The sequence below is a fragment of the Serinus canaria genome, chromosome 7 (assembly GCF_022539315.1).
Source record: "Serinus canaria isolate serCan28SL12 chromosome 7, serCan2020, whole genome shotgun sequence".
Taxonomy (NCBI): Eukaryota; Metazoa; Chordata; class Aves; order Passeriformes; family Fringillidae; genus Serinus; species Serinus canaria.
Window position 1 is genome coordinate 9,226,025 of NC_066321.1, and position 11,738 is coordinate 9,237,762.

General features: G+C 36.8%; 1 protein-coding gene across 4 annotated transcripts in view; it reads left to right on the plus strand.

Annotated features, from left to right (window-relative positions):
* The window catches only part of ZNF148 (zinc finger protein 148), a 36,301-nt gene extending 25,168 nt beyond the window's left edge, over positions 1 to 11,133 (plus strand). For 3 of the 4 annotated variants that reach the window (XM_030241648.2, XM_009087826.4, XM_050976870.1), the window contains 4 exons: positions 186 to 309; positions 971 to 1,054; positions 6,870 to 6,988; positions 7,340 to 11,133. In XM_030241648.2, coding sequence (XP_030097508.1) covers positions 186 to 309; positions 971 to 1,054; positions 6,870 to 6,988; positions 7,340 to 8,929 — 1,917 coding nt within the window. In that variant the 3' untranslated portion in view covers positions 8,930 to 11,133. The remainder of the gene's footprint in view (positions 1 to 185; positions 310 to 970; positions 1,055 to 6,869; positions 6,989 to 7,339) is intronic. The other variant, XM_050976869.1, reaches the window with a different exon arrangement.
* The last annotated feature ends 605 nt before the right edge of the window (positions 11,134 to 11,738 follow it).

Consider the following 11,738-nt stretch of genomic DNA (forward strand, 5'->3'; position numbering starts at 1 on the left):
AGTTGGATTGGACTGCAATTGGAAATGTGTATTAGAAGCTTAACGCATAGTTTTGTAGAAATTAGCATTGTTTTACCTGAAATATTTACATTTTCTGCATCGAAAAAATTAATGTTTTTTTTTTGTAGTTAATAAGACATCTTTAGAGGGTAGTGTGAGAACAAATTTTACTCTTTTTAAAATAGATCCTTACAATAAATGAGGATGGATCACTTGGTCTGAAAACCCACAAATCTCATGTTTGTGAGCATTGCAATGCTGCCTTTAGAACCAACTACCATTTACAGAGACATGTCTTCATTCATACAGGTACTGCTTGACTTCAAATTTGTCTTTTCTACTATATAAAGAGTTGTTTACTTATGTTAAAAATGTCTTCAGCTCTATGCGAATTTCAGTTTAAAGAGTGTAGCTAACTTGGCATCTAAGCTTAGAGATTCCATGCACCAAAGTGTCAAAAGAATATCAGAAAAAAAATCAACATATATTTAATAAACTGAAGAGCTAACTGTTTACAAGGTTTCTTTTCTTTCTTTATCAGAAAGTAATGGGTTGACTTGTAGCCTAAGTGCCAAAAATTGACCCCTTTGTAAAATGTGCTGCAGCTGCTTATTTGCCTGATGAGGTATCTCTGTGTTTGGAGAAGTGAAAAAGGTACTTACTGTTATAACAGCTTGCCAGTATCCTGAATGCAGTCTATGCCAGCATCCTGATTGATCTTGCACTTGAGGAAATTACAGCCATTCCAGATCACTCTTCCGTGCTAGTCTTAATGTGACTCTTAGGATCATGGAGAGAACTCTGCAGTTCATGTACCTAGTAAGGCAAATGTTTTTTGGTATCAGGGTATTTTTGGAATTCGCTCAGATGCTGGTGTTTTTAATAGACATTTTAATATTCCTCGAAAATAGTTATCAGAAACAACAGTGTGTAGTTATTAACTTATGGATGTGGAATTATATTGTTCAAGGTGAAAAACCATTTCAGTGCAGTCAGTGCGACATGCGTTTCATACAGAAGTACCTGCTACAGAGGCATGAGAAGATTCATACTGGTGAGTATAGTGCCTTGAGTATCTTTACTGGCGTGCTTAAAAACTGTTTCCCCACTCAGGCAAGGTTTCTGGTAATAAATATGCAGCCAAAAACCCTGTCGTAGTTTGTTTTAATTTAACACATGTTACAAAGTTATAAAGCTTTTTAAAAGAAATTAGTTTTGTGCTTTCAACTTGTTCCACTTTCCTTCGGCTGTAAAATGAGTATGAAGTCCAGTAAGCGGATCTGAAAGTAGTTTTCTATAAATAACCCCAGAGCAGCAAATCCTGAAGTTTGTGCATTCATAAAAGTCAAAGTTCGTTAAGCAGTTCTGTCTTTTGTTGTATCGAGTTAATTCGGACAAGGGGGACTTCCAAATTACATTTCCATAGATTTATTTGTTTGTTTGTCTGTTTGTTTGTATTTGAATTTGATGGAAAAGTGCCAGGACTAAAATGGCCAAAATGCCTAACCCCAAAGGTATTAGTATCAGCTTTTCTTTTCACTTTTTTTCTTCTTTTAGGTTTAATTCAGAACTGTTCTAAAAAGAAGAGTCTTAGTTTAAAAATATGCAGTATAGGTCAAATAAGGCCCAAAGCTTTAAAACAAAGCAAGTTAAAGTTTATGTATGTTTATTTTTTTTTTTTTACTTTGTTGCACCACACAGAACCACATTCTTTAACAGGTTTGGTTTCATTGGGTTTTTGGCATTTTGGTGCATGGCCTTTCAATCCCTCTTTAAATATTTTGTAATATGGTCCCTTTTGGACTAGATGCCAATTTCTCAGCCTCTTTTTCAGAAAAGCAGAGCTGGTGAATGTGCACAGTGTTTCTTGGCTGTAGCATTTAAATGGATATGAAAGCTACTAACACGCAGTGCAGTGTGTGCATGTGTAAGGGTTGAGAGGGAGAAAAAACTCTGCAAAATGAATTTTCAGAGCAGTGTACAGGGAGTTACATGCACAAATGCCCTGTTGTTTGTGGGATTTTTGTATCCTAGGTTGCCATGAGTCCAGACTAAGTAGGTTTCCTCCAGCCAGTCAGCCACAGAAGAATCTTCCATTCTTCTGTCCAGTGTCTTTGTTCTGCTTCTAGTCTTTCCTCTGGCTCTGAATTGGTGAACCATGCTGCCTCCACTTTGTGTAGATACTTATTCTGAAAAGAATGCTCATTCAGTCTCTTCCATCTATCTGCCCTCCAGCTCCCCCCCAAAAAGGCAAAAATTTAAGAGCAGTCTTCACATTTTTTAGAAGATTTTTCTTTTTTTTTTTTTAAATGAGGATTATTCCCTGTACGTGGCTTTGAAAATGAGAGTCTGGGCAATATAGTTAATTAACACTTGACTGCAAATATTTTATAAATTGATTTAATTATCTTTTAAAATTTAGCTTCTAGCTCTAATGAGAGATCTGTGTTGATTGTAAGCTTTGGAGGGAGGGGGGTGGATGTGGTGGGATTGTAGGTTTTTATGCCAGCTCTTACATATGCTAGTCTTTGTTTATCAGAGAAAAAGGTACCATTTAACTAATTAACCATATCTGACTTTTTTTAGATAACTGTGTTTCCTCCTTTCCTCACATCCTGAGCTATAGTTTGGTTGTTTCTCAGAAAATAGAAGATGGTTTAAATTGTTGAATCATGCTAGTAATGATTAGGAGAAAACATTTAAAACTCAACTTCCAGGAGTGGCAGAATTTTTTCTGAAGGCTGTTCAGTTAACAAGAATTTAACTAGAGTTTAATTTTTGGCTTCACCCAGTTATAGTATAGCTAATTGGCACTCTGCATGCCTGTCTGTGCTTTCACCTCTATAATGACAGTGCTCACTACTGGCCCTTAGCTGTTAGTGTAGTCGCTCTGTTGTTCAGGGCTGCATAACTAAACCCATCCAGAAATGAGAAGGTGAGCAGTGGGTCTATGAAAGTAAAGATCTGTTTGTATTATTCATACCCTTAAAAAAAAAAAAAAGTTTCTTAACTTTATTAGATCCTTTTTTATTTTGCATTTTTATCTCATTTTTATCTCTCTCCACTTTTAGCAACAGCTTTTGGACAGTGTTCAAAATGCTGATGTGGAACAGGAAAGCTCTTACTCTTTTAAAGATTTTTATCAAATTTCCTAGTTTATTTTAAACCAATCAAAGAGAGTAGTAACAGGTAGAAGCCCTGTTTTATGCCTTTTACAAGCCCCCAATTTACAGGTGCTCCAGCTATTTCCAGTCTGATTTGATTTTAGTTCTCTGAACCACTCCTTCAAAGGAAGTGTTGTGAGGGAGTTAGGAAGCAATCAATGAACAGCCTTACTCTGTGTAAATAATTAAACAGTTGCATCTAAAAGCAGACATTGCATTAATACAAAATTTGCTTATAATTGTGTGTAGAGGAGGACAGCAGTGTCGGAACCCTGCTGCTAAACTTGTCCCTAATGATACAGAAAATTGCTATTTTAGTTTTAAGAGAGGGAAGAGTCACTGGTATTCAAATATTTTCAGTTTACGAGGTTGGAGAAGATGCTGAATGTTCTTTTTTTTTTTTTTTCTTTCAAATATGTCTGCTTACTTTTTGCTTAGAGATGTTTCTTTATACCTTACCCACTCATGCATTCATGTGTCCTAATTGTGTAAGCCACCCTACTTTCCATTTTAAACACAAAAACTAAGATTACATTAAAAAAATAAAGGACCATTGGGGCTAACAGTTCAAGTGCCTTCTTATTCAGTCATGCTGCTTTTTTATAGCCTTCTTTTAGTATTTGCTTTTGTCTGTTTAGCCTTTAAAATGCCTGGCTTTATAATTGTTACAGCCTTCATACACATAATATTTGTACTACACTGGATGAGTGGTTCTATTGCTTGACTTTAATAGATTCCAAATGCAGGCACAACACATGAGCTGTTTTCATAAATAATGCATTAATTGTTGTATTGTATTTTTAAATTTTGAGGGGTTTTTTATACATCTGATTATTTCCCAATGACCAAGACATTTCAGAAAAATGTGTCCTGGATTCTCCCTGCATTATCAAAAGGCTGTTATTAATGGTCTCCTCCATTTGCAATAGATCCTCTCTGAAAAGTACAACAAAATTGCAGAAGGCATCTGAAATTTTAGGCTTCTGCTAGGATGAAATTATTATTGGAAGCCTATCTTCAGATTAATTTTTAATCTTTTCCTAAAATTATCTTCCATATGAAGATTAAAGCCAAAATTAAATATGGTTCAGTTTCACAAAGGTTTTCTTAATCTTACTTTCAGAGTGTTCTGGAATTCTACTGAAAAATATTATTTTCTGTACTGTGCTAAGTTAACTCCAGGGCACTGTCCCCAAATTCTTCTCCCTGTTAAGGCATGGCCAGCAGTGCTTTTGTCTGTGCCCTGAAAGTCTCCAAAATAGCTGGTGACTGTAATCCACCTAAAATCCACAGGCCCCTGTTTGGCCCTGTTTAAGCCTTGAAATGGGGATAGGTAGCTGTGGAGTCTTCTGCCAGCAAGTAGTCAGCTTGAACAGGAAAATGTTAAGGAGCTCTGTGTGCATTCACTTACAGAAATGAGTGTAAGGCTGCAGGTAAGTGTGTTAATGAAACCTTCTGCATTTCCTGGGATTGCAGGATGGCTCCTTAGAGGGCTGTTCAAGGCCAGAACAGGACTCAGCTCTCTTGCCTTAAGGCTCAGGATAGTTTTCAACCTAAACAGCCACTCCATTCTGTAAAATAAATCTAAGGTAGTATGAAAGCAAGCTTTGAAACAATTAAGGAGAGTTGTTTGAAGGTGCAATTTAGAATAGTGGAGCAAAGGGAAAGAAAACAGTAGGTAGCAAGGACTAAGTAGTAGTCTTCAGGAATGGAAGAGTTCCCATGTATGAAACAAGAGCAATGAGATCTAAATGTCCTGCCTCAGCATCCTGAAAGTGGAAGGCAAGGATTGGTATTTGATTCAGAAAGTCTGAACAGGCTTGTTGGGAGTAAGGCACAGTGATTTTGAGGGTGCCAAACAAATAAAGAGAACATTAAGAATGAACCTGGAGTTTGAAAGTGAAGAGATAAGCCAGAGAGGAGGATTTGCTTATAGGCAGGATGAGAGGGAGTGATATGTGTTTATAACTTAAAAGGGATGTTGAAAAAAGTGCAAAACTTTATTTTATTTCTTGCTTATTAATAAGCAAGAAATGGTAAAATTCTCTAAGTCAAGTGAAAGAAGAGATATAGAGTGCTGGGGTTGTGAGCCTGTAGAAAAAGAACTGATAGAAGCTGAGAGATCTGAGGAGAGGAGATAATTTGATTTAGGAGAGAATAAATTGATATAATTTCATCCGAGAAAGGGATTGACTGAGAAGCCACATGGAGAGGTAAGAATTAATAATTTGAAATAGGACATAGGCTTAAAAAAGAGAGAGATTTAGAAATTGCTTGGAATTAAGGAGGTTGAAACTGGGCATTAGTGATCTGACCAGGAGCACATGTGTGGGTGATCCAGATATTTTCCATTCTAGTCTCTATAAATACTGGAACCTTATTTTCATGTACTGTATTCCCCTTTGTAGAAGGATGTGGGTAAATGTCTCTACTCTAAATGGAAAATACAAACTCTGTCAACATTTTAAATAATTAAATCTATTAATTTAAGGTTTTAAACTTTAACAATTAATTGTTGGTAATTCAACATTTCATAATATAATTAGTAAGAATAAAACTACTTCAGAAAATAGCAATAGTCTGCATATTTCTGGAAACAGGACATAAATAGTTCATATCCCAAAAATCAGTGCAGTGCAGTACCCAGAACAAAGAGGGTCTTGACAGATGCTGCCAAGACAATCCCTGACCTCTATGTCAGTCCAAAAGATTTAATAGTAAATACTAAGAGGAGAGATCACTGTTGTTCAGGGTGAGTTCTAGTAAATAATAGTGAACTTCTATAAAAGCAGAACTAACTTTACAGTGCATTTGAAATTTTTAGGTTTTGTCAGAGAAACCTAGGAAAAAATATCAGAGGGAACATGTAAGGCAAAAGTTAAAAGAAATAAAAATAGTTACTCCCTGCTCAGAAAGTATTGTTACAGGGTTTCTTTGTGAGGAAAAATAAGGGGAACTGAAGATGAATTCAGGGCAGTGCACATTGTCTGAACGAGTATTTCCTGAAACTAAAGAAAAAATCCCAGAAACCAAAACTAGCTAACAAAACAATCAAAACAAGAAACCTGTAAGTTGGCAACTGCTGGTTCTGCTACAGAGGTTTCTTGGGTTTTGACTTAATTAAAAAAAAAAAAATTAAATTAGTTCTTAGAAAACAAAATTGGGTTTCAACCAAAATAGTAGGACTTTTTCAAAGCAGTTCTCTCCATTCCACATGCAAATAAGGGAAATAATATGGAAAAATAGAAAGCACCCTCCAAAATGTTATATTTGAAGTTCGGATATGCATTAATTCTCTCCTAGTAGGGATGGGTTTGAGGTAATGACTTGGTGAGAGGCTTGAGGTATTTTTATACAGTTTTCTGCCCTAAAAAATGCATACTGTAGCAATAATTCAGGAAGACCATCTTTGCAGTTCTTAATTTGTTAGGTGTAAGACATACGTGCACTTGGATTAGAAAGAGGAGTAAGGATTTCATTTTAAAGGTGGGGTTTTTTTAGCATAAAAGCTTAAAGTGATTTGAGGCATCAGCAACTGAGTATTGAAAAAATAGTGATATAAGCAAGCCCTGTGTTGTTTTTCGATAGCAATAGACTAAATCCTCTTACTGTTTCTAATAGAGAATGTAGTGTTTGGTCTGGTAATTTTATGGAAAAATGTTGATTTATTCTTTTAGATTAATATTGCTATGTGTTTTTTATCAGGTGAAAAGCCATTTCGTTGTGATGAATGTGGTATGAGGTTTATTCAGAAGTATCACATGGAAAGGCACAAAAGAACTCACAGTGGAGAGAAGCCTTACCAGTGTGAATATTGTTTGCAGGTAAGATGACTTGGTGAAATCTTCTGTGCTTGAAAGCCAAAACGCCAGTCAATTCCCCAGTATTGCAGATGGGCTTTCTCCATTTTATCCAAATAAATATATAATGAATGTTTTTTCAGCCCAGATGGGCTGTCTTGGTGGTGCAGAGTCACAGCTGACTGTGGTTGATTTTATTGACTGTATACTCTTGTTTGGCACTTCATTAGAAATTGGTCAAGTGGGTGAATCATCAAGTAAATTCTTTAGAATGAAAGGCTTCTTTTCTTTCTGCTAACACATTTCTTTTTGCAAAATAATAATAATGATGATAATAATAATAATAGTATTAATCAGCACCATAATCTTTTCCAGTATTTCTCCAGGACTGATCGTGTGCTGAAACACAAACGTATGTGCCATGAGAACCGCGAGAAGAAACCCAACAGAAGTGCCACCAAAGTTGGCTTTTTGCCATCAGAGGAAGATTCTGGTTTCTCTACGCCTCTGAAAGACAGCTCCTTGCCAAAGAAGAAAAGGCAGAAAACAGAGAAAACAAAATCTGGGGATAAGGAAAGTTCAGATAAATCAGAACACAAGAAGGACAAAAATGACTATTTGCCTTTGTACTCTTCTAGTACTAAAGTAAAAGATGAATATATGGTAGCGGAATATGCTGTTGAGATGCCACATTCTTCGGTTGGTGGATCGCACTTAGAGGAAGCAAATTCTGGAGAAATACACCCACCTAAGCTTGTTCTCAAAAAGGTCAACAAGAGGAGTCTAAAGCAGCCACTTGAGCAAAGTCAAACCATTTCACCTTTATCTACATATGAAGACAGCAAGGTTTCCAAGTATGCCTTCGATCTTGTGGATAAGCAAAGTTTACTGGACTCTGAAGGTAATGCTGACATTGATCAAGTCGACACATTACAGGAAGGGCCCAGTAAACCTGTACACAGCAGCACTAATTATGATGATGCAATGCAGTTTTTGAAGAAAAAGAGGTATCTACAAGCAGCTAGTAACAACAGTCGAGAATATGCCTTGAATGTAAGTACCATAGCATCTCAACCTTCAGTAACGCAGGCAGCTGTGGCCAGTGTCATTGATGAAACTGCTACAGCCTCAATACTGGACACACAGGCACTGAATGTTGAAATTAAAGGTAACCATGACAAAAATGTCATTCCAGATGAGGTACTGCAAACTCTTTTAGATCATTATTCACACAAGGCTAATGGACAGCATGAGATCTCTTTCAGCGTGGCTGACACAGAAGTGACCTCTAGTATATCCATCAATTCCGCTGAAGTATCTGAGGTGACCCCATCTGAGACGGTTGGAACAAGCTCTCAAGCTTCCTCATCAGATAAAGCTAGTATGTTACAAGAATATTCAAAGTTTTTACAGCAAGCTTTGGACAGAACTAGCCAAAATGATGCCTATTTGAACAACCCGAGCCTTAATTTTGTGACTGATAACCAGACACTTACAACCCAGCCAGCATTTCCTTCCATGGAGAAGGTCTACACATCTATACCCGTCAATAGCTTTCGGTCGGGAATGAACTCTCCATTAAGAACAACTCCAGACAAGTCTCACTTTGGACTAATGGTTGGTGATTCTCAGCACCCTTTTCCCTTTTCAGGTGATGAGGCAAATCATTCTTCTTCCTCCTCTACACAGGACTTCTTGGATCAAGTAACTTCTCAGAAGAAAGCAGAGGCACAGTCTGTTCATCAGGCATATCAAATTAGCTCCTTTGAGCAGCCCTTTAGAGCTCAGTACCATGGGGCAAGAGCTGGAATATCCTCTCAGTTTAGCACTGCCAATGGACAGGTGAACCTTCGGGGACCAGGGACAAGTGCTGATTTCCCAGAATTTCCCTTGGTGAATGTAAATGATAGTAGAGCTGGGATGACTTCTTCACCTGATGCCACAACGGGCCAGACTTTTGGCTAAGAAATTTTTGTAAATAATACTGGCACTTTAGAACACATTTGTCAAAAGGGGGTTGCTCTGTATAAGATGGAGTTCTGTACAGCTTTTAAGAGCGCTATGTTAAAACAGAAGTAAGCTGATATTAGCAAGACCAATAACTGCTTCTTTTTTCTTTTTTTCTTTTTTTCTTTTTTAAAAAAATTTGTTCGTTAGCCATCAGTCATTGAACTGCCTGATGTTGGTGCCCCTATCAAAGGCAGTTTATTATTCACTTGTTTGAATCCAGAAAATATTTTACCTTCTATGAAATTTCAAAATAAACAAAATCCCCAGGTAAGACTTTCCCCCATGATTGTTTCCTTGCTGGTTTTCTTGTATGCTTTGGGAGGACAGTTTTTTGTCTGATACTATTCACAATGTCATTTCTAAGCTTGTCAGCATAGTTGTTGCTCTTCAGCAGGGAATCAACGTGTACTAAACACACAGAATAAACAAGTTAGTTTTGGAAGTCAAACAAATATGCTTTAAAAGGAAGCATTTCCTAGAAAAATCTTCAGTCTCTCTCAAAAATAATTTTAGACCATGTGCCCTTTATTTCTGCTTTGCATTACCTTGAGTTGTGTTTGGAGGGAAAGAAAATGAATTCTGATAGACTAACTCTACTATTTAAAAGTCTAATTAATTTAAAATACTTTAAACACTTTTTTAAGCAAAATGCCTAACTGCTAAAGCCTTTACTTCATTCCAGAAGTAATGTGTATTTCTTTGTACAGCTGAATCTAGATGTAACTTTTTAATGACTTTTTCATATGCAGAAACCAAGATTTTGAAGTTTTAGTTAAAATACTCTGTAGATGACATTCCCAATTGCAAAATGCTTACACAAACAGTGTATTCCAAGATTTCAAAGCTTAATTGTACCTTACCCTACATACTCATAACGATTAACATAGAGCACTTAGCCAACTTTATAGTTTTTGATTTCTCAAGAAATAAAACCATTTTTAGGTGTTTAGTTTTGATACGGTTGCATCATTTTCATCTCATACAGCAGCTCCAGTAATTCTTTTCCTTATACTTGAGATTGGGTATTTTTAGCTTCTGTAAAAACTGTTTTAATTCTCTGTCTAGAATTTTGACAATTCCAATTATTAATTTTATTGAAGTATCCCTGAAAGCTGAAGAAGTGGGCATTCAAATTCCCTATTTTTTATTGTTTGCTTAGTAAAAGTCACTACAGTTTTACCAACACAAACTGATGAATGATGCTAGTGAACGGAATTTCTTTTTCCAGCCTAGGAGAGTGATCAGAAGTTTTTATTGCATTTCACAGTATAAATAAACTGCAAAGTTTATCCCTGTACCATGAATATGTTTTTTTGAATAGTACTTTGTCTTGAAGTATACAGTATGGTACGATAAGTAGTTCTGTGTGCATTTTTAAGGTGGTAAGATTTGAGTAGCCTAACTATTGTGTAGTTTAAGTTAACAAGTTTCAGATTTTTGAACTGTATGTTCATTCTATTGCACCTTCCCTAAAGGGACACTGTCTGGTAGTTCAAGGCAGTTTAAGCCTCATGTAGGCTGATTAACCAGGGAAAAACACACACACACACATACACACACACATACACATATAGGTGGGTGTGTATATGGTGGGTTTTGAAATAGGATTTCATCCAGGTTTTTACAGCACTGTTGCTAGCTAGTGTGTCTCAGATAAAGCCATCAGGTAGGAGAAAAGGTTGCATCTCAAGGGGCTAAAATGTATCCTGTCTTTTAAGAAAGGACTTGAGCAGGACCTAGAACAGTTCCCACCTCTTACCAAAGCAGTAGCAATATTTTTCTGAATTTTCATTACCAGGAAACTGATCCCACTTTGTCTTTTCCATTATGGGAGCACTAATACAGAACTAACTTCACTTGGTACCGTTGAGGGAGAAAGGGCATTTATTATCCATAGCCTACTTCTTCTATTGGCAAGAATACAGTTTATATAAACTAATTTCTTCATACTTTTGTATAAGAAAACAGGCTCTTTTGATTTGTTGACCCTGTGTGTAATACAGTAAGGCATTTCAGCATGCTATGACTTACCGGTAATTTTGTCTGAATATTTGGCCACGACTTGAAAAGAGTGGGCATCAAGGGCGAAGAGTAAATTCCTTATGGATTATTAATGATACATGTAAAGAAATTTCTTTGAAAGAATATTTTTAAACTGATTTGTGGTCTCTCTGTTGTTTTTTTTTTTTCCTTTATGGTCAGTTTGGTTTTTTGACTTTCCATTGTGTGTTGCACAGAAATAGCTAAAGGGTCCCTATATCCCAGGAAACCACCTCTTGTAAGGCATACTTTGTTTTCAGTGTCCATTTCCATGACATCCTAGCTTGTGGTGCCTGAATAATACTGTGTTGGCACTTTTGTTCCTATGCCCTGATGTTGCAAGGAGATGGCAATTGTACTATTTGTTAAATATAGCAAGGAACAAAAGAGGAAAAAAAAAAAAGAAAAAAAAGGCTGGGTTATTACTGTGTTACTGCACTGCTGTGGGCCCATAGGGAGGTAAGAGGAATGAAGCCTCCTTTTCCCTGAGGGGACTGACTCAGCTTTATTTAAAAAAAGTTGCTGCATTGACACTCTGGTGTGAGAATGTGATTGAGGACTTGGAGGGAGTGGCTCTGCCATGCCACTGTCACACTTGGGAATCACTCCGAGAGGGTGTGAGGGAGCAGGCTGCTGCACAGACTGAAGGAACCTGCTCTTCCCTGCAGCCAAATGGGGATCACCAGAGGAACTGCTGTTCCTTCCATCCCAGCTCATTCCCTAG